General features: G+C 38.1%; 1 protein-coding gene across 8 annotated transcripts in view; it reads left to right on the plus strand.

Annotated features, from left to right (window-relative positions):
* The window catches only part of SEC24B (SEC24 homolog B, COPII component), an 83,980-nt gene extending 68,500 nt beyond the window's left edge, over positions 1–15,480 (plus strand). For 4 of the 8 annotated variants that reach the window (XM_073340874.1, XM_073340875.1, XM_073340876.1 and 1 more), the window contains 6 exons: positions 2,499–2,674; positions 4,667–4,804; positions 8,351–8,455; positions 9,530–9,622; positions 11,355–11,458; positions 14,046–15,480. In XM_073340874.1, coding sequence (XP_073196975.1) covers positions 2,499–2,674; positions 4,667–4,804; positions 8,351–8,455; positions 9,530–9,622; positions 11,355–11,458; positions 14,046–14,160 — 731 coding nt within the window. In that variant the 3' untranslated portion in view covers positions 14,161–15,480. Of the gene's footprint in view, positions 1–2,498; positions 2,675–4,626; positions 4,805–8,350; positions 8,456–9,529; positions 9,668–11,354; positions 11,459–14,045 lie in introns of those variants that run through there. The other 4 variants (XM_073340877.1, XM_073340878.1, XR_012158529.1 and 1 more) reach the window with 4 other exon arrangements.
* Positions 15,481–23,944: the final 8,464 nt, after the last annotated feature.

Raw genomic sequence — 23,944 nt, forward strand, 5'->3', positions numbered from 1 at the left:
GAGTGAGAGAGAGAAATTGCTGTGCAGAGAGCTGGGGAGGGAGCAGGTGCTGATGTCGGGGTTTCCCCCTGCCTCAGGACTGGTTCCTTCATGCTGCTGTCTGAACTTAGGAGACAGACGCTCTCTGTCCCCCAGAACAGTCTCCTCCGACCCCAATACACACACACACTCCCTGTCACACATGCCCCACCCCACTTCAGTTGCAAAGGAGCTGGTAGTGTAGTAGGATGCCCATGGAACAATGGGATTTGGGAAACCAGCATCATGTGACACCTGCCCCATGAGACATTGCAAACCCTTCCCAAAAGCACCCTGCGGCTAGTTGCACAGTGGGATAGCTACCATAATACACTGCTGTCTTTGCTGTTGCAAAAGCTGCTAGTGTGGATGCACTCCACCGTCACAAGGAGCACAGTATGGACGTGCAACAGCAGTTTAATTCCAGCTTTTTAATAAAAGTGGTACAACTTGTGGAGCAGAAACTCGCCAGTATAGACGTACCCTTAGATTCACACCCTTGTTTGTCGTGCAGTAATTTGTTGTCTACAGAAGCCCCTATTTAGTGTAAATGATGAGCAAAAAGCCTTTGCCCTGGTCTGCACTAGAAAATTACCCGTATATACTTGTCCATAAACCAGATTTTTTTAGTAAAAAAGGGAAGCATCAGAGAAGGGGGTCGGCTTATGAATGGGTATAGAGAGTGGGAGAGGTGGGACACACCCCCTACCCCACCAACAGAGGGAGCAAGAAGAGGCAGGGCCTGAGTCTCTCCGCTTCTGGCCACGCTGCTCTTCCCCCACCAGCCTCCGAAGCAGCTGCAGCTCCGGGGCTGGCAGGCTGCAGCCACGCCACTTGACCCCGCCCACCAGAGCTGGCTGTGGCCGCACCCGCCCAGCCCATTGGAACATGCTTTGGCCGCGCCGCCCAGTCTGGGCTGCCGGAGCAGGCTGCAACCACACTGCCCAGCCTGCCAGAGCAGCTCCGGCCAGTCCAGAGAGATCCTCCCCAAATAAGGTGGGAAGGGATGGGATGGGGAGTGTGTGGGGGGTCCCGGGCTAAGAGTGTGGTAATGTGGGGGGTGGTCACAGGGGTTACTCCCGTGACCCCCAGCTTCTCCCGCCCCCAAAAAAATTTCCCCATCAGTTGCTGTCCCGGCCGGTCAGGGTAAGCAGCTGGCGCGCCAGGACACTTTGTTTACTTAGGTTTACCTCCGTGCCTACGGATGCTCGAGGTAAACAAACCATCTCGGCCCGCCAGCGGCTTATCCTGATGGCCTGGGAGCCAAAGTTTGCCAGCCCCTGAATTATAGGGTCGGCTTATGAATGGGTCATAAAATTTTTCCATTTTTACTTATCAATCTTGGGGGGGTTGGCTTATAAATTAACCGGCTTATGATTGAGTATATATGGTAAGTCGATTTAACTACATTGGTCAGGAGTATGTGACCAAAGTGGCATCGTTACGCCAACCTAAGACCCTGTGTAGCCAGCGCTAGGTCGATGGAAAATGATTTAATCTGTTTAGCTACTGCCTCTCGGGAAGGTGGATTATCTACGCTGATGGGAAAATCCCTTCTGTTGACATAGGTAGTGCTTTAGAGCTAAGCACTACTGCGGCACAGCTGTGCTGCTTTCACATTTTTAAATGTAGACAGGCCCTTCGGAGGCTAAGGGCTTTGAGTCATATGGATCCTAAAACTCTTTTTGGTTGTATAATTTGATTTTTAGAATTATGAAAGGTTTGAGTACAAAATGTCACTAAACATTGAGACTTGTAATATGCAGTAAATGGGAATATTGAGGAGCATTTGAAGTTCAGATTAGCCTTTAAAAATAAACGGAAAAGATAAACATTTCTTGGATTTCTTATTCAAAGACATTTGTTCCAAACTGCAGAGGATCAAGGGAGAAGCTTCTGCTGAAGTTGGCATTAGTCACTTTTTAAAGTGGAATGAGACCTGTGATGAGTCTTCCAAAACATGCAACTTAATGTATGGTTCATTAGAAAACAGTTGTTGTACCATTGTTTTTGACAGACATCTTCATTTTTTCTTTTCACCCAGAAGCAATGACCATCAGCTGTTTCCCACTTCCTTACCATTCTCATTTAGCACAGTGTTCTTTTTTTCTATTGACTGCTTCTGATTCAATATTCTTTTTCTTGTCACAATCTTAAAGCTGGCACATAATGGGGGAACAATTGTTCTGTTCTTAATTATTCTCTCTTTCTCCAATATCGTAGATCTCCAGGAACAGGGACCTAGGGAACAAAGAGAGTAGCTGTGTTGGACTGCTTCTTTTGTCTTACCAAGGTGGTTTTTCCGACAGGAAGCTGCAATTTATTTGCTCTCATTAAAAATTCATCAGCATATCTGTTCTTTATATCTTAAAATACCACTTCTTAGAATCATACCTGATTTGTTTATACTTCTCACAACTGCTTGTAATAAGATACAGCAATTAAGGCTTTTATTTATTTGTCTACTTTTAATTCTGCAGCTGTGGATCGGTCAGTTTCATCAAGTCTTTCAGATGCAAGAGATGCCTTAGTGAATGCTGTGGTAGATTCATTGTCAGCATATATCTCAACTTCCTCAAACCTGCAGCAATCCACACTGATAGCACCAAATTCCCTCAGACTGTTTCCTTTATACGTTTTGGCTCTTCTCAAACAGGTACTTTATAATATAGTGTTGTTCATGCTGGACATCAAATATAAAGCAGTGTTTTGCTTTAAGGCAGGCTGTAAACATTGATTCATAGTCTAGTTTTGCGAATACAGACTAACACGGCTGTTCCTCTGAAAATAGTCTAGTTTATTTCCCCTCCTGATGTAGACCCTTTTGTTAAATTATTATGAGCTATCCACTTTATTTTGAGGGAAAGTATCCTTGTACATAAATTCTTGAAGAGTTCATCTGCATGAAAAAGATTTAGTGAATGATATGTTATCAGTTCCTGACTAAAATTTTCAGTTCACCCTTTTCTGAAATACAGTACTTCATATCAGTTTTGTTTACATTTTCATTTCATAACAAAAACTAGAAAATCAATGTTATAACCATTAACATTTCTAAAATTTGGGATTGAATCAGTGTTGCTTGAAATTCTGGCTAGAAGCCATTTATTTCTTTTTTATCAATTTCCATTAAGTAGGTAAAGCAAATAAACTAAATACTCTCAAACATGTGTGACCAATACCTGATACATCTAAAGAGAAATGCGTAACATCACATGTCACTCTCGAGTATGATTAAATGAAGAACTGAAGATGAAAGTTAAATACTATGCATTTGTTAGGGTTTCACTTGAAAGAAATGCTTAATAGAGGACTAGGTTTGCAAACACTTTAAAATGTTTACTTCTGTAAGTTTTTCATTTAAAAACAAAAGCAAAATCTCATTTAAAGGATGGAGGTAGAAAGAGCACTTTCCTCGGGCCCTGATCCCAACAACAGATCTTGGCTTAAGCTGAGAGACGTTCATATCTAAAGCTTGCATCATCTGTACAACGTTTTCCAAACAAAAGGTCTCTCTCTAAAATTAAATAGTAAAGTGGAATTTCTTCAAGTCAGAGACTCATAAGCTTTTATCTCCTTTGGGGCTCACAGATAGCCACAAGGTCAGGACCACCATAGGACAGTGATTAAGGCTACCCTGGAAGACTTAACAAATAAGAGCAACAAAATTGGACCTTTTAGCACTGTCAGTTCATATGAAAGAGACATAGATGACATTGCTTTAAAAGTAACAGCAGTTGGGGAGATTAACAGAAAAATATTTTATTTCTCATTTAGAAGCCCAGTGGGGTGCAGAAAGGACAGTGGAAATATTTGAGAAACATGACAGAACAAAGAATTAGAATACTTTAAATTCATGTTGGAGCAGAAAAGATACACATGCAATAGGGTTCCTCACTTTATTGTTGCAGAGACTTCTGATTGTTGAACATAGGCATTACCCTACTGGATCAGACCATTCCATTTAGTCCAATGTCCTGTCTCTAACAGTGGCCAACGCCAACTTCTTCAAAGAAAGTTGCAAGAAATTGTGCAGAAGACAGTTTATGGATTAACCTGTCCTCAAGGAAAGGCTTTCTAATCCTCATTAGGTAGAGGCTGGTTTGTGTCTAGAAATATGAGGATTTATGTCCCTTCCAAAACTCTTGGTTATTTTTTGATCTTTACTACTGTAAAATTGGATATAAACTTGTTATCCAAGTAAATATCTAATTCTTTTTTTTTGACTCCTACTAAGATCTTAGCCTAATTGATACGTTGTGGCAATAAGTTCCACAACCATAATAGTTGTCATGGATAAAGGTAAAGAAAATGATGGAAGCAACAAAATATTATAATATGCTAAATGGGAAAAAGTCTTCCTTTTGGTTGGCGTTGTCCTCTGCCTAGGCGGAGGAAAGATAGATTGGCTGTAAAATGCATCAGATTTGGCATTCAGGTTGAACTTGATTTTTCAAAAGGAAACATTGGAATTAAAATATTCTAAAGTATCCAATAAATCAAGTAAGTTTTTTGCCAACTACATATCTGTGAGCTTCAAAACAGGGTGTGGGTGTTTTTTTTTTGGTCCGTGCCAAACCAACATTTTACCTCTGATTTGTTTAAAAGCAATAGAGAAAGTGCCTGACGTCCGCATACTTTTTCACAGAAAGCGTTTAGAACCGGCACTAGCACACGCTTGGATGCTCGTATATATGCCATGTGCCAGATAAAGAGTCAGCCTCTCGTTCATCTGCTGAAAATGATACATCCCAACTTGTACAGGATAGACAGATTGACCAGTGAGGTACGGTATGAAACCATCTCTTATGGAATCCATTATTTAATTCTGAATAAAATTGAATATCTATTGAACCTACGGTAACGTTTCGCTAGCAGTTCCTTTAAAAGTTTTGGGTGGAATTTTAAATATTTACTTCTGCAGTTCTTGCCAGGGTAAAATACAATAGATAAAAATAACCTCCAAAGATTTGACTCAGTGACTGTGGGTACTCTGTCATCTTTTGTCAGTTTGTATAAAGAAGAGCAGATAATCTCCATTAGGCCTGTTACTAGAGGTTAAGTTCTTTTAGCCGTGTGGGAAGGATGAATAAAGTAGATACGCTGGGGAGTTTTAATTTGTATATACAGGTGGATGAAGTTATTTGGCTCATGATATTTGGAATGATAAATACTTGCCTGGTTTTCCGTTGTGTATGGATGAAGTGGGATGTTGGTATGTCTGCCTTAGTGGTTTGAGTGTGAGGTGGGTGGGATTCTTTTAAAACCACATGTACAAAAAGATTAAGGTTTTTTGATAACTGTTAAAATGTAGATGAGGTACGGTGATTGGAAGTAAAGGGGCTTTTAATTAATAGAATGGGCATTACTCTTGATCAAAGTTAACCATGTTTGCAAAACCATAAAGTCTGCATTTTAATAACTAATGCCACAATAAAAGTTTGTCATTTATGAATTTACATCTCTAACTCTAGTTTAAAAGTTTTATTTGTTTGGGAATATTCTATAAGTATTTTAAAAAGCATTACATAGTCTATTTACATAACTATTTTTATATGGTCATTGAATCTGACTAGTTCAGCTGACAGAGCTGGCAGATTTCTTGCAAGCTGTTTTGACCAGTGCTATCTCAAAGTTTGATTCATGATTTTAAGGAAGCAAAACTAAGCTAAGTTTACTTTACTCTGGTGTATGAATTAATGGGTGTTTCTGGCACATCACACTCCCAGTTAACTGTCTTACAGTTTCTTTAAGCAAGCCAATCAAAGTTTTTTGTTTTTGTTTTTGCTACTGACACTGAAACACCCATAGTTAGCATATTTCTATGTTAAGCTGTAAGGGTTAACTTGCAGATGTAGAGCGCTGTGAGTCAACCCAGCCCTCGGAGAATGCAGTAGGGAAAGCGCTGCAGTGTGTTCACACTGTCAGATTCAAGCACACTGGCGTGGCCACATTAGCAGCTCTTGCAATGGTCTCTGAGACTGGCCACAGAGAGGAGTGCATTGTGGTAGCTATCCCAGCATGCAAGTGGCTGCAACGTGCTTTTCAAATGGTTGGGGTGGAGTGTGACAGGGAGTGTGGTGTGTGTATATGGGGGGAGAGAGAGTGGGTTTGGGGGGGGGGGGCTGAGAGCATGTCAGCATGCTGCCTTGTAAGTTCAGACAGCAGCAGACCCTCCTCCCCTCAGTCCATTTCTCTCTCTCTCTCTCTCTCTCTCACACACACACTCCCACTCCCACTCACAGCAGCAACATTCCACTCTAATGGTTGCTTTGTCCCGGAGCAGATAAGCATGTCAGCTGTAAGAGACGGAGCTTTAAAAGGGCATATCCGCATTCCTACAGCCAAGGTCAAAACAATGACAAGAGTGGTCACTTGACTTAAGGGGATTATGGGACGTTTCCGGAGGCTGATGGCAGCCCAGTAATGCAACACCTTGTTCACACTGACACTGGGGGCATTTCAGCCGAGGCGCAGCAAGAGTTATGTTTTTCGTGGAGGTGGATTACCAGGAGCGCTCCAGCTGCAGAGTCCAGGCGTTCCAAGTGCCTTGCCAGTGTGGACGGGTCGTGAGTTAGGGTGCCTGGGGCTGCTTTAATGCACTCTAAATTGCAAGTGTAGCCAAGCCCTTAGTGTTAATGGAAACACATTGGCACATCTCATTGGGAAATCCAGTTCCTAGTGCCAAAGGATTTTAACCCCCTTGTCTCTTGCAGAACTATGTTATAAAAACAGTCTGGTATTTTTGTTGACTGGCAGAAGTTAATTTAAATATTTCATTCTGCATAGGGGTTAGCCAGGGTATTTCCTCAGTTCAAAATATTTACTGAGTAGTTGCTTTGTTTTATTTTTTATTATTATTGTCCTAACAACATTTTTTAAAGGAAACCATGCAGAGTTAAGCTATATTAGAAACAGTTAAAAAGCGGGCCCTTTCAAAGCAATTAATCCCAGTTTTTCTTTGTGTGTTATAGTGATGATATGTTTTCATAATTTATGACATGTCACAGCTCCTACTTATGGGTCATTAAGAGAGCCATTTGAGCGGGGAAAGCTTAGGATTGTTTTGACCAACAACAGGACAGGCCTGTTATTTTGAGTATCAAGATAAATACAATGCACCTGGTCAACTTGTAAGTGGGAGGAAAAAAATCTTTCCTGATCTTTGCAGAGGATCAGCTTATGCTATAAGCATTACATTTTGTCCTCATGCCCACTGATGCATGCATATATGAAAACAGATTTGGCCCTGAAGCATCAGATTTCGTTTCCAAAATTTCCTTTTGAGCTTCATGGATCAGCTTTCTTGATGCTCACCATAATTGTGTACAGCAAAGTCTCTTCTAGTTTTTCTTCTTCCAGGCTATATCCTATAGTTCTCATTTTCTTTTTATGTACACATCCCACAAGACCACTAATGACTTGTATTGCTTTTCTGTGGACTTCTTAAATCAATGCTACTTTTTTAATATGATTATCATAATTCAGTCCAGATATGGGCATGTCATCCCTTAGTAAATTTCCAAATTCTTCTGTGCAGAAAGGTCCAATCATCCTTAAAATAGATCTTCAGCATTGGGGCAGACAGTCACTGGCAGGGTGGGGTGATCCAACCTTTGTAGGCCTAGCAATTTTATTCCACCTCAGTTGCAGATAGGCTTTTAAATTACCTCCTTGTTGTTTAAAGCAGAAACGGAAACAAAAAAATTGAAAATGCAGGACAGTTTAGTCAATTAGGCCCTTTCAGAACTGTGTAGCCAGGGCCAAAGATTTGTCTGAGGGCCTTGTTAGCTGTTTTAACCTATATTCCAGTCATGGTTATGACCAAAAGGGAATTTCTGCTATCTGGGGGTGGCAATGAAGTGCACTTCTGTAGAATTTTAGGTTGTTCTGCTTTAATAATGTTTCTGTAAGACAGGAGGATGGTGGCAGACAATGTGTAGCACTTTTGCCATGGCTATTTGTAACTTATTTTCATTAGATATCAGAGGTTAGATTTCTTGGCTTATTTTTATGCTTCGAAGTTGCAGGATGAGAATTCACTTAATGTAATATGTATATTTGTAACACATAAATTATATTACCACTTAGATAATCATCCCTTGATTTATGTGGAAGAAAGATCACCTGGCATTAGGTCCTTCTAATGTGAATTACTAAAACTAAGATAAGGATAAATATGGCATTTTGTTGAATGAGACGCTCTGCAAGATGCAACTAGAAAACTAAACTTACAAGTCTCTCTTCTGTTTTCTCAAAAACTAGTTACGCTTAATGCTGCTGAATTATATGTCCTGTGTTATATAATAGGTCTTCTGTAACTCTATTACAGGGTACAATACATGTCAACGACAGGGTTGTTCCTCAACCTCCTCTTCAGAAGTTGTCTGCAGAGAAGCTGACAAGAGAGGGAGCTTTTCTTATGGATTGTGGATCAGTAAGCTGCCTGTTTCAGTAGCTTTTATCTGATATGAATAAGACAAATATTTCACTGCAGACTTTTAATTGCAGCTAACTCACAGTACCAATTCTCCTGTAGTGAATCAACACCTTAGTTATTCCAGGGTTCTAAATTAGTGTCTCAAATGAGAACCTTGAATGTCAGCATTGAATTTGCAAATGACTGAAATACCTAGTTTTGTGATAAAGAAATTTCTTAAACAAGCATGGATATTAATGTTTTATAGGTTAATTTTTCATGTTACTCTGCATGTATACCAAACAATGTTATTTTAAATTGTCCTTCCTGACACTTAAGGCTTTCTTTTTCAATTGTTTCCTTAAGGATGATCGTTGTTTTGAACTGATTGCGTTGTGGTCCCAATCTAGTGAAGCACTTATGCTCATACGTGTGTCATTGAAAGCAGGGCTACAGACACAATTGAAGAAAATAGTTTTCTTCTAAAGTACCATAAGAATGTTTTCTTCCACAAAGTATATTTTAGTCTTGTTATCTGGAAATGAAGAAATTTGAACCCTGTATGTTTAAAGTGTTCAGCATGACTGGTGAAGTAGCATTTTCCTGCAGATGTCACAACTATTGACCTCTTTAATCTGATTAATTTGAGAATACTTCTTTAATTCAAAAAAGTTTTCAAAAAGTGTTTGTACTTACTGTAGTTTCTTAGATGCTATTTAATGATTTAACTGTAGATGGTGCCAGTTGATTGATAAGGCAACCATATGAAACATTGTCAGTAGGAGAACATTGATTGAAACTGCTCCTGTTGCTGCATATCAGCTCGTTTGAATTAGAAATGTATTCGGATAACTTTCGTTCCTTGGAAGAATTATCAGATTCTGTTTGAAGTTATCAGATTTTACATGAAACCTCACAAAACCATAAAAATATCATTCTAAACATTTTAGCCCCAAAACAAGTCAAAATCACTAAAACATTTTCATTTAATTTCTAAATCTAAACTCCAAAACAAATAAAACATGAAAACTCAATACTCTAAAATAGATGCAAGGCATTTTCTTTGCTAAAATTGATTTTGATCCTTTACAGATATTTTACATTTGGATTGGGAAAAGCTGTGATAACAGCTTCATAAAAGATGTGCTCGGATACCCTAACTATGCATCTGTACCACAGAAACTGGTAAGGGCTTTAATGAGCTATGGAATGTAATACATACATTGCAAGGTAATCTACATTCTCTCTTGTATTGGCTGTATCAAATTATGAAACTGAATTAGATTTATTTTATTACATTCATAATGCTAATAACCATTTGCCACCTTTATAGGCATGGAGAATCATAGACCGTTTTAAGTCTTCTAAATATATGTTTAAAGAATGTGGGGCACCATAAAATTGTTTGAATTGTAAAATTAGTTTAACTAAATCACTAAAAACAGAAATATCAAGGGATTCACATAGGCAGGTTAAAATAATCATGAGATTCTGACTCAGCTGTCAAAAATGAAGGAATCCAGAATTAATATTAGAACTCTTCCATTCATAATTTACCCTCTTGAGGTGGTGGTGGTTGGAGAGTTGATGTTTTGTGAACTCCGTATAGTCCACAGGATCTACCGTACAACAGATAATGAATCGAGGGTTGAGTTTAAGCTTTACTTACTTACTTACTTACTCAGTTTTCCTAGCTTTGGTCAATTTTAACAAGGTCGTCAATCGTTAAGTCACTGGGACTTGACACTCCCTGAGATGCTTTTGAAAATCTCCCCCTAAGTGTGTTTGATTCAGACAGCACTAAGATTTTATTTCCAAAGGGTCAGAGAACAGATGTTTGTTTTGAGAATAGAGGGACCTTATTAAAATACTGTATTGTACACAAAATTCTGAACAGAATTGTGTTTGGGTTAGATACTGTAGAAAACACACACAGGAAAACAGGTTCTGCCCTAAAGATTACAATATTAAGGACAAAAACCAGATGTCGGGGGGGATGATGAGAAGTCAAGCGTACAGCAGAGTGGTCACAGTGAAAACTAGCACAAAAACAATAACGTTAGTTCTAAGTTTTTAAAATCTATTTTGCATGTGTAATCTAGTCCTAACTATCCCTCTACTCGGCCATAATTAGTTGGCAATTGTAGGTGACACCATAGAAGGGGGTTTTAAGGATGGATTTGAATGAAGAAAGGGTAGTAGTATCTTAATAGAGGAAGATAAATGGTGCAAGGATAGCTTTATTATTTTCAGTGCAAAAGCAAAGGGGTCATGAATTTGTGATAGGGAATGACTGGCCATTACAGAAATGTAAGTGAAACTTTTTAAAATATAATATTATATATATATATTATATATATAATAATGCATTTCAGGGGATGGGGGGGAAGGGAAGGTAAAATGTGAATATAGTTAGGACAGAATTAATCTTCGTACTGTGTTTTTAATAGGTCTGTTTCCTAAAATGTCTTTTACTTCAAATATAGTGATTAATTTTATTTAAGGAGGAAAAATTATGAAATCCTTGCATTTAGGCTTATCAAAGAGAAAATGCATATGTAATACAATTCATAGTAAATGATTTTGTAGGATGAGATTGGAATGTTTCCCTTGTGGATCATGTCATGACTCACATCCATCTTGTCCCAAACCATTTTTAACTCTTATTCATGTACCTATTTTACTAATTGATTTCTTATATATACACACACCCGGTCAGTACCCAGAAACATAATGTATAAAAAATGGCTGTTTAATTTGTCAGTCATCCACGGTTGGGGAGCTTCCCAGGGGATTTATTTTTAAAGTAATTGTTCCAGCTTACCATTGATTTATTTCAGCATGATTCTTTTAATTTGTTAGGTTATATTTCCTTGCATTATAAAACTTTATTTTTCTAATTACATTCTTCAACCAGACACAGCTTCCAGAGTTAGATACGCTTTCTTCAGACAGAGCCCGATCTTTTATATCCTGGCTTAGAGACAGTAGACCTTTAAGCCCAGTTCTTCAAGTAATAAAGTAAGTATTTTTACAGTTAAACTTTCTGTAATCTCATCTTTTATACATCTCTGGGGAACAGAATTATATTCCATAATAGCAGCTCTCAAATCCTGCTCCTGAGAGATACTGAGTGCCCTCAACTTCTAATTGAAATAAGTGGGAAGCAAGGCACTCAACATACCACAGGAAATGCTGAGCACCTCACAAGATCAGACCCAGTGGTATCAAAGACATCTTAATTGCAGAGATTGCATTACTAAATATTTAAATTCATTTAATTTTAGAGTGCCAAGTCAAAGTTCAGACATCAATACATTTTACTATTATGAAAATACTAAACCATGATAAATTAAAATAACTGAATCAATTTCCAGTCTCATTTTATATTAAGGCTCCATTTATAAATGGTTTATAGAGTTATTAATGGATGTTTTAATACTTTGTTAATCGGTTGTTATAGATTTAGTCAGACAGGTCAATAAGTAGCTTATAACCATGGTTTATAACAATCTCAAACACCTTTGTATGCCTACCACCATCTATATAACTAATGTGCTACTAATTTCTATAACATGCTTACAATATTTAATAATTTATTAATCCTTTATAAACCATTTATAAAATGGAACCTTAATATAAAATGTGAACTGTATTCTTCTTCATCAGAGTACTATACATACTATTGAATTACTTTACTGAAGTTCTTGTTCTTTTCAAGCTATTGCCTACTTGAAAAACTAAGACTTCATAAAATGCTTATACTTGTATCCGGTCAGTAGATTTTTCATCTCTGACAATGATTGATACACCACGTCTGACAGGTTTTTAAGAGAAATTACATTGAATGTTGGCTGCTCGCTGTTGTCCATGAAGCGAAGAAGAGGCTCAAGTAAATTAGAGTGGCACTGTTGGCTGAACTATCCTGTAGGAAAGGGTGTAACAGCATTTCCTTTGACTTCTTACTTTTCAGATGTTGTTGGTTAACTGAGAATGAAATATCTGTATCTTGGGTAAACATTTTACACCTTTAAAAATTGAATACATCAAAAACTGTTTAAAGAAATGATTATCAGTAATTTCAGTTGATTTCTCTAGAGATTATCTTTGTCACCCAAATTAATAAAAGACAAGAAATTCAAAGTTAGGGCTGAAATTCCATATTTAATTCTTAGCCTAGCTGCTGCTCTTTGCATTACAGTAGCATCCTAAGGCCTTAATAAGGACTGGGGCATAATTACAGTAGGTGCTGTACAAATGATGGAGACACCCTGCGCCCCAATGAATTTGCAGTCTAAGGCCCTGATTCCGCAAAAAATTTTGCATAGCTTTTAGCTTGCAGTAGCTTCAAGGATGCTGTTGATATGCTTAACGTTAAACCCATTTGAAAGTGTTTTCTGGATTGGGGCTTTATTGCCTCTTTCACTCTCCTTTCTCTGTTCCACCTGTAGGAAAAAAAATTGATTATATGTCAGCAGACGCTATAATCTTGAAAATTTTATAAAAAGTTTAAAAGTTAACCAGATCAAAGTCCATTGCTGTCAACAGAATCATGGCACCTGCTGCCACAAAAATCCTTTTTTCCTAACTGTTTCTTATTGAGTCTGTTTTGTTTTTTAAGGCTAAAGATTTTTAATGTTTTTTTTCCTCTCGGATTCTAGAGCTCCTGTTTTTATAACAGGAAAGAAGGTTGGTTTGTTACTGTGGAAAACTGATATTATTAGCAGAGTTGTCCAGAAAATGAAAATCACTTACTGTGGAAAAAATTCATGTTTTTTAAATGTTTTTGTCCAGGACTTTACAAAGTCAAAACATAACACTTTCAAGATAAAAAAAAATTTTGGTCAGCAACCCGGAAAATTTGAGCACAGGCAAAAAATGAAATTGACCAGGGCCTTCCAGCCTGACTGCTCAAGAGACAGAGAGCTGAACTACTCAGAGTATGTCTACAGAGCAAAGAAAAACCTGCAGTTGGCCCGTGCCGGCCAACCCAGGCTCTCAGGGCTCGGGCTGTGGGGCTGTTTCATTGCTGTGTAGACTTCCGGGTTGGGAGCTCTGAGACCCTTCCACCTCGCAGGGTCCTAGAGCCTGGGCTACACCTGAGTCAGCTGACATGAACCAGCTGTGGGTGTCTAGTTGCTGTGTAGACATACCCTCAATTACCCCCAAACTCTGGCAGCCAGAGAGGGGGAGAGCCTGGCCACTCAGCGTCCTCTTCCCGCATCCCTCCTCTTTCTCTAGAGGAAGAGAGTGGGGGTGGTCAGTCTGTCTTGCCCAGGGTGGTGAGAAGGCTGAGTGATCTGATTCTCTGCCTCCTGAGGTGGAAGGAAGGTGGAGAGTCAGGGTGCTCAGCCTTGGCAGCCTTCCAGCAGGGCAGCCAGGAACTGTCCCTTTGGCAAAACTGAAATTTCCTTACAAAATGCGAAAAGGGCATTTTTCATCAGAAAATCATTCAATGGAAAATTCCCTATTAGCTCTACTTAATGGCATTTTTTTGCTGAATCCTAGATCTCCAAGAGCAGTATGCAGTGTATGGACTTCCTGCTTATACTTGTCTTTACAATTGTTTTGCTTAGTGCCTTGACTAATATATTTTCTTCTGTTGCAGAGATGAGTCTCCTGCCAAAAGCGATTTTTTCCAGCACTTAGTTGAAGACCGGACAGAGGCAGCATTCTCTTATTATGAATTCTTACTTCATATTCAACAGCAGATTTGTAAGTGAAAGTGGAAGAAAGAAGAAAATTCCCAACTTTGGATATAAACGTTAGCTGTGAGAGAAGCACATAGCAACAGGCATTTGCTCTTCACAATATACAGTGCAAAGCACCGTATCAGCTTTGCAGCTAAAGGAAAAATACACACTTCCAGTGGAATTTTACGGATTTGCTTCAGCCTGAAAATGATAGGAGTAATGATGCTCTTTCACTAGTACATTTTTAACTGGTTTAGACACGTTTCCAGTAGTGCAGCAGTATGGTGCTCTGTTTATTGCAAGCTGTTGAATGTATGTAGCTATGTGGGATGATATTTCTTAATGATATGTAAAATGAGATAAAACCTTTTTTCTTACATTTATTGTGATAACCTTTCTGGAGTCAGACTCTTGCAGAGGTGCCAAGGGCAGTGCTATATGGTGTTTGTTTATATTACTTTTTAAAAGGAATGATTCATAGTCACTAAAAGACTTCAACATTTTCCCTGTGAAGACTATAGAGTTTCAATACAGTACATGAATTGTAGAAATAAAATATATAATGTACATAAGTGTTACATTTGTAAAGAAAATGTAAAAATGTAACTACACAATGAATTGCTCAGTGTGCAGCAGTGTTGCATATTCAATAATAGATCATTTTGCCCAGTTAAAATGAGGTTGACTGATAATACATATTAAGAAATCTGAATCACATAGGAAAAACCCAACTTTGTAATCCTGTTAATTCTTTTACATGGATTTATTTATGATCAGCTTACTAATTAAAAATATTTTGCTTGATCATGTGTTTTTATATTTATGCAACTGATAATCATTTAGAAACTGAACTCTCATACTGAATCTAAAATTCACTTTTCAAGAGAATGTTTACCACTTTATTTCACAGATTTCTAGAAGGGGGGGAGAGAATATTTCATCGTTTTGAAATGAGCAATAGGTGTATCAATAAGGGTTAGCGTTGGGTCCTTTCACATATCTGGGTTGTGAAAAAGCATAACGTTCTAACATTTTGTAATCTGCAGCAATCCTGGCCCAGGTTTCTGCAACTCGGATTTGTGGTACTCAAAATAAGCATGATTAATCGTTGAATGGGATCCTGTGACAGGATGAAAAATAAGGGATATAAAAATACTGTGATGAAAAATAAGGGATATAAAAATGTTTTAATAGAAGAGATGAAGGGAAAGTAATATTTTATTTGAAAAGTTGATAAATCTCAAAGAAGCTTATTTCAAAGTGTAATCACCTTCCTACTGCCTTCTTTCTGCTAATAAATCTAACTAACTGGCTGGGTTTGTGAACACAGATTAAGCTCCGAAGTTAAAATCTGGTATTGGTGGTCAGGTGAAGGGGGAGGAACTGTGTTTGGCCATCTGCTGCAATTGCTGATTTAGACTTGGTCAGTCATATGACCCGATCTGAACTTTTGTCACTTGTTTGCTTTAATTAAATTTATGTGTTCAGGTAGTTGAACTAAGAAGCGCTAAATAATTAAATGGTAATAATGCTAGCACATTTTCTTTTAAAACAGTCCAGAAAAACATTTTTTAAAAAGCATTCAAGAAGTTGAATATTAACAACCCTACACCCTGGAAAGATGGACTCAAATTGTATCTGTACCTACTATACAGTATTCTGTAGAAACATGTAATAACTAGTTATTGCAACTGTATTATGATGAATTAAATCCTGAAAGCGTGTTATCTTGAGTGTTTGCACCACATCAGTTTTGGAGATGCACAAATTTAAATTTGTGTATCCTTTCCCTAATTAAATATACTCAAGTATACCAAGGATAGCACACAAGTAAATCTTTGTTGTTCATCTTTATAGTCAATTACTAAGGGCTTGTACATACTACCACTTATGTGGGTACAACTTTTGTCACGCAGGGGCATGAACAAGCCACCCCCCTGACTGAAGTACGTTACAGCAACCTAAGCGCTGGTGGGGACAGCGTTGTGTAATGCTCCCACTGACATAGCTACACCTCTCGAGGAGGTGGTTTTATTGTGCTGACGGGAGAGCTCTCTCCCATCAGCACAGAACATCTTCACCAACTGCATAGGTGCAGCTGCATTGCTGTAGCACTTCTAGTGTAGACTAAACCTAAATGTCTGCAGAAATACAGGCTAGTGTCCCTAAATCAGGACAACAGGATGCACGTAACTACATATATTTTGTTCTATTTACACTCCGCATTTTGAATTAAGGGTAAAAGCTACTGAAGAATAAGACAGGTGAAAAGGTGTCAGAAGGGGATGTTAGCATAATCTTAACAGTTCTCCAGAATATACAGATTTGTAAACTTGACATTGAATATCCAGGAACATTCAAAACAATGATTATGGTGACATAGTCTGTAAAACTGCTACTTAAAGCTTTATTCTTCTATGTTTTTTGTATATAAAAGTTGTTATGAAAAATACATATGAGAACTATTTGATTTATTTAGTAAAAGCAATTTACAGTATAGAAAAGCTGGTAGTTTTTGGCTCTTTTTATGTGATGCTAGTTTAATATCCGATGTCTCTTTTCCAACCACCATAAAGGAATTACCAGTAGGTGCAAGCCATAAGATATGTGCTTCCACCAAGAAGTGTGTGCAACCACCCTGAAGAAGCATGAAGACCCTCTCATCAGTAGCAATCTAAGGTGGGGGATATGCTTTTATGATGAATAACTTAAAAAATTAACAAAGGTTTTTGGCCATATTAAATCTGCATACGAAGCAAGGATCTTTGTTTAAAAAAAAAAAAAAAAAAAGTGTGCCTTAGAAACAAAAATAGAAGACATCCAGCCTCCTAGCCATTGAAAGTAGCTGACTCCAGAAACACTGAGATTGCTGAAAGATAGTATAAACTGGATGGTTCAAGGCACTAGTATTAAGATGACTTCTTAATCTGTTTGAATTCAGACAAGATGCATAGTAATGGAAGCTGTCAGGTGGCTGTTGTGGTAGTTTGGTCCAATGGTCCATCTAGCCCAGTATCCTGTCTTCTGACCATGGTTTGTGCCAGAGGGAGTGAACAGAACAGGGCAATTTGAGTGATCCATCCCCTGTCCTCCTGTCCCAGCTTTTAGTAGTCGGAGGTTTAGGGACACCCAGAGCATGGCGTTTTGTCGCTGACCATCTTGGCTAATAGCCTTTGATGGGCTACGCTTCCATGAATTTGCCTAATTTTTTTTTAAATCCTGTTATACTTTTTGCCTTCACAACACCTTCTGGCGAAGAGTTCCGCAGGTTGACTGTGCATTGTGTGAAGAAGTACTTCCTTATGTTTTAAACTTGCTGCCTATTAATTTCATTGGGTGACCCCTGCTTCATGTGCTATGTGAAGGGGTAAATAACACTTACTTTTGCCACACGATTCATGATTTATAGACCTTTATCACATACCCCATCAGCCATCTCTTTTCCAAGCTGAGCAGTCCAAGTCTTTTTAATCTCTCCTCGGATGGGAGCTGTTCCATATCCCTAATCATTTTTGTTGCCCTTCTCTGTGCTTTTTCCAATTCTACTATATCTTTTTTGAGATGGACAAGGTGGGTGAGATAATATCTTCTATTTGAACCAACTTCTGTTGGGGAGGGAGACAAGCTTTCGAGCTACACAGAGCTCTTCAAGTCTGGGAAAGGTACTCCCAGCATCACAGCAAAATGGAAAGTCGAACAGTTTGTTTAGCATAAGTAGCACATATTATTAAGGGACTATTCAAGATAGAGTAGCCCGTTAACATTTCTGTAATCAAAGGACAAAGGAGTTAGTCCGTTACAGATTGTTGCAATAAGCTATAAATCCAGTGTCTCTGTTCGATCCACAATTTGTAGTGGCTAGCGGAGTAATGATTTTAAGCTCCCAGGCTCGTCTTTAGAAAGTGTTGTGCAGGTTTCCTTTAAGAATGAGGATGGATAGGTCAGCTATAGGTAAGGTGTCCAGAACTGCACACAGAATTCAAGATGTGGGCGTACAATAGATTTATATAGTGGCATATTTTCTGTTTAACTCTTTTGTAAAGGTTCCTAACATTGTTAGCTTTTTTTGACTGCTGCTGCACATTGAGTGAGTGTTTTTAGAGAACTATCCACAGTGGCTCCAAGATTTTTCTTGAGTGCTGGCAGCTAATTTAGTCCCCATCATATTGTATGTATAGTTGGGATTGTTTTCCAATGTGCATTACTCTTTGCATTTATCAACACTGAATTTCATCTGCCATTTTGTTGCCCAGTCACCCAGTTTTGTGAGATCCCTTTGTGACTCTTCACAGTCTGCTTTGAACTTAACTATCTTGTGTAATTTTGTATCATCTGCATATTTTGCCACCTCACTGTTTACTCCTTTTTCCTGATCATTTATGAATATGTTGAACAGTCCTGGTCCCAGTACAGGTCCTGTGGGCACCCAGCTATTTGCTTTTCTCCATTGTGAAAACTGACCGTTAATTCCTATCTTGCTCCAGGAGCTCGCAGCCTCGCTGCCCAGAGCATTGTGCCGACGGCACAGTGAACTGACGCTGCAGGGAAGGGGCTAGCCTCCCAGGCCAGGAGCTCAGGGGCTGTGCAGGAGGGTTCTGCGGGCCATAGTTTGGCCACCTCTGCCCTACATGTTGTGGCTGAAACCCAGTTAAAATAGGGCCTCTGTCTGAATGGAGACATTCTTTGGGGTACTAAGGTACTGCAAAGAGATTAATTCAAATTGTAAGGTTGCTGCATTCAGAAGACTGTCAAGAATATAGTTCTGCCAAATCATTTAGGGTTGGAGTTTAAATTTTAGGATGAAAGTGACCTGTCTTTCAGCTGCAAAGCAGTACAGAGATACAAATACTTCTGTGTAGTGGACTGTGTATTTTGTCTTTTGAGAGCATTTTAAGTATTTTATTACAAGATTGTTCCTCAGACTTCTTGTCAACTGTTGGAAGTGGCCCACCTTGATTATCACTACAAAAGTTCTATCCCTTCTCTCCCCCCAACCCCCGCTGGTAATAGCTCACCTTAAGTGATCACTCTGGTTACAGTGTGTATGGTAACACCCATTGTTTCATGTTCTCTGTGTATATAAATCTCCCCACTGTATTTTCCACCAAATGCATCCAATGAAGTGAGCTGTAGCTCACGAAAGCTTATGCTCAAATTTGTTAGTCTCTAAGGTGCCACAAGTAATCCTCTTCTTTTATTCAGAAATGCTTTTCTATGAAGGAGAAAAACATCCACCTTTCCAGATGAAGGGAGTCATAGACTTGAATAGAGGGACAATGTGTATTGAAGCTGGTGTTTGGGACTCTGAAGGAGAAACAAAGTGGTATAATGAGGGTGATTCCTTACTACCAGTTTGAAATACATTGTGTTTCTGTGCTGGATGGAACTAGTGTCTTTCGGCTGAGGAATGAACAACAGCGATGTCTTCATTTAGTAAGGGGGTGTCTTCATGGTCACTGGCAAAGCAGTAATAAAAGGGGGTTGAGTTAGCAGGAATATAGTGAATGTAGGTCTTTACTATCAAGGTTATGGCAAACAACCACAGAAATACAAAATATAAGATCTGCTAATATACAGTAACTCCATCCAGTATAAATAATTGCTCTTTTTTGGCAACTGAATACTAATGTATTTGGAGGTGGAGTAAAAATGTTGCTTTGCAGCAAAGGGAGATGGGAAAGAATTCAGGTTTAATTGCCAATAACTTTTCTGAAGCAGAGGCCTCTTGCTGCAGCCGCTCCATTGTAGTCCAGGAAGGAAAGTTCATATTTATCAATCAAACTTTGGCCTGATAGCAAAAGAACCATGATCCACTAAGGGAATATGTGTGCATAGCCTGCTAGAATGAATCATTGTTGACAGTGGTAGGACATTCATTATATGGTATGTCTGTTTCAACAAAATTATAAAGCAAGTGTCTATTGTAGTTCCATTTTCTCCATTCCTTTGTCTATTATGTGCTCAGTTAACTGAAATTTTCTTATTCTAGAATAAAAATGACTGTTTGAGGGCAGTGGCAAAAACAAAGACTTCTGTTTTTTTTTGGTTTTTTTTGTAAAAACTGAAAAGAAAGGAAGGGCAGATTATCTCAAGTTCCGGTTTCTCCCTAAAGTGTTCGCCTAAGTTGCACTTCATTAATGATGCATCAAGTTTGAGTACATCCAGGCTTATCTCACCACACACACCTGCTTTTCCCTAGTTCTGTAATGCCCTTTAGTTCTGCTATTAGAATAGCTACATTGTACTTATAGTACACAAGGCACTCACCTTCTGATAATACAGTAGCTCCACAAAGCATTGAGACATATTGGAATATATTTTAATGTTGCTGTAAATATTAAAACAATCTTTTTGTTGTATGCTTGCTGTTGACTGGCCAGAGTATAATAGAAACGGAGGCTACACATACTCTTTTTTGTGATATATTTTCTGGGTATTCCTTTCATTTACACATTGTTTTAAGTGTATTTTGAAGCTGAAGTATTTTTAAAATACAGATTTGAATTCAATATTGCCTCCTTCCTCCAAAATGTAACTAATCCATGCACAAACAGCTGAGACAATAGAGAGACATTTACTCTTGCAGGAGGATAGCACAACCATAATGTAATTATATGGTTGAAGTAAAGGAAACTAAAGTGAAGATGGAAAAGAGTGGGATGGGATAGGCAAAACAAAGGTAAAATGTAGGTGGGAGAGAGAAGGAATTTTCAAAATTTTTGACTTTAAGTATTTTAAAAAAAATCATTGCTTTTATTAGATGTGTCCAAGAAAAGTCTCTTATAAGAAGTGCATTTTAGAGGGCCATGTCTATTCAGGTACAGTAATTCGTGATATATTTCCAGTGTCTATGGTATCTTCTTAGCAATAAACCTGAGGATTTTAAATCTCCCTTTGAGCTGTGTGTGGGAGAGGCTCAATACACAAGCTAATATTTCCATGTTTACCTTTAAAAATGTGGTGTTTAAGCAAATATAGTTTCCCAATATGCTTTCACCTGAGCACAATCCCAAAACGTGCATACGTTCCTGTAGATTTCAAGCACTGCCAGGAACAATTTTGTGTCCAGAATTTTAAAATGTTAATTGAAGGTTGGCGTCCAGTTTTTCCAGTTGAAGAACAGATAACACTGCAAACTGTTTCCTTTATAGCATAGTAGGTGGTATCTTATTCTTGCTCATAACAATATTGTATTATGAGGAGTTGTGTCAAGGTCTGATTATCAGGCTTCCCAGGTAAGATACTAAATGTGTTTTGGAAGGGTTATTTTTAAATCCAATTTGACATTGGATTCTTTGAGATGTTAGAAATGAGCTCACTAATCCTAGCAAACAGCTTTAATTGCAGCTGGTCCTCTCTTCTGCATCCAGATTGTTTTTATTTTGCAGCTGCAGAAAAAACAAAAATTGTTACAAGCATAAATCAAATGTTTAGTATCCTTTGCTGTTCCAATAGTTCTAGAACATTTTTCACTATTTTTCTTTTCGTAATTTCAGATGTTCACATGTAAACTTTTATGTGGATCATTTCTGTGAAGCTTATTCCAAATTTTCAGAGTATGATATAGTACTGGATTTTGTGGAGCTGATGATTCTCAAACTGGTGTAGATACATCGATTTAAGCAAAGTTGCTTCTTTTTTACTGAAGCGTAAGTGAGATCGGAATTAGTTCCTTCATTTTCAAGTCCATGTTAGAGTATATTTTATCTAAGTACCATTCACCTTTGCAGAATTGCTGCCAAATTGAATAAACACTTAAGTATGTGCTTAACTTCACTAGCCTGAGTAATTCTGTTTGAAGTCAATAGGACTACTCATGCTAATAAAGTTAAGCATGTGTGTGTTGCAGGACAGGGGCTTTAATAGGTATTCCATCTACATCTAGGACACAAGAGCCACACCTATTTGCCAGATTCTTCAGCTCTGTGGTAGATTAAATTATATCCCTTTTCAATATGTCTGTTGGCAATTTGAATCCCCTATTTTGTAAACAAAGGAGAAAAAGTATCATGTAAAACAAGGTATAATTTGGGATACAGTAAACTTTTTAATCGATTTATGCAACATGGAGTAGGAAGTGAAGGGGTGGCATATTACTAATTTCAATATTATTTGCATATATCCCTAAAACTGAGATTAAGTAGATCCTAGTGGCAGAGTATCTCCCTTTATATCTTGTATGACTGTACCACAAATGTAATTAATCATAATTTTCAGAATTCAACTTGATCCATAAATATAATTTTTTAATTCAATTTGCTTTCCAGGTGTTAAAGAATGTAGGCTGTAGTTTGAAGTAGAAAGGAACAAGCGGCAGTCAAAAAGGCAAACGGGATGTTAGGAATCATTAAAAAAGGGATAGAGAATATCTTACTGCCCTCATATAAACCCATGGTACGGCCACATCTTGAATACTGCGTACAGATATCGTTCCCGCATCTCAGAAAAGATATACTGGCATTAGAAAAGGTTCAGAAAAGGGCAATTAAAATTATTAGGGGTTTGGAATGGGTCCCATATGTGGAGAGATTAAAGAGGCTAGGACTTTTCAGCTTGGAAAAGAGGAAACTAAGGGGGGATATGATAGAGGTATTTAAAATCATGAGTGGTGTGGAGAAAGTGAATAAGGAAAAGTTATTTACTTGTTCCCATAATATAAGAACTAGGGGCCACCAAATGAAATTAGTGGGTAACAGGTTTAAAACAAATAAAAGAAAGTTCTTCACTCAGCCCACAGTCAACCTGTGGAACTCCTTGCCTGAGGACGTTTTGAAGGCTAGGACTATAACAGGGTTTAAAAGAGAACTGGATAAATTCATGGAGGTTAAGTCCATTAATGGCTCTTAGCCAGGATGGGCAAGGAATGGTGTCCCGAGCCTCTGTTTGTCAGAGAGTGGAGATGTGTGGCAGGAGAGAAATCGCTTGATCGTTACCTGTTAAGTTCACTCCCTCTGGGGCACCTGGCATTGGCCCCTGTCAGTAGACAGGATACTGGGCTGGATGGACCTTTGGTCTGACCCAGTATGGCCATTCTTATGTTCTTAAAATTTATCATAAATCCTAAGCACATATGAAGAAATACTTGAATGAAAAATGTATTGCTTTGTTCAATATATGAAGCAACCAGTTTTGCTGGTTTAAAAATGTATTTTCAAGCTTTCACATAGTATTTCCCCATCTACCACTAACTCCTCAAAGGAGGAACTCAGATTATTTACCTATATTATTTACCTGGTTTTCATAACTAAGGCAAAATGTAACCAATGTATATCTCAACTTCAGCAACACACTAGTGAAATCCTAAATAGACAGAGGTTATGTCACAACATATTTTTAGCTCCAATAGGTTAAATCTCAATTTATACATATGGCTTTTACAGTAAAAGCATATAGAGATCAAACTGCTCAGAACAAAAATGTCCAGCCGTAATTTTAGGTTATTAAATATCTACTTGCACCCATCTTTGGCAGTCCCTATAACTTTGAAGAATAGATAGATGGCTAGTGTCAATTTTTGCCTTTCTAATTGTACTTTCACTGTGTCGTTGGTGGAGAGGAATCTGGATAATGCGGTCAGGAATATTAGGATTAACTGAAAATTTAAAATAAACCTTTTGGACTATTTGAGCATATTTTTGATACTTTTTACAATGTATTGATGGTTTTCCATATACTGTATATAAAAAAAAAAAACCCTCAAGTTCACTGTGGCTAGTGAATTCTCACACATTAGTGATGTGTAAACTCCACAAGCAGCATGAACATCCAGATGATAAAGCTGTAGGTGCTTCTCAAACTCAAATCTCCTTGAAAG

The sequence above is a fragment of the Lepidochelys kempii genome, chromosome 4 (genome assembly GCF_965140285.1).
Source record: "Lepidochelys kempii isolate rLepKem1 chromosome 4, rLepKem1.hap1, whole genome shotgun sequence".
NCBI classification, from domain to species: Eukaryota; Metazoa; Chordata; order Testudines; family Cheloniidae; genus Lepidochelys; species Lepidochelys kempii.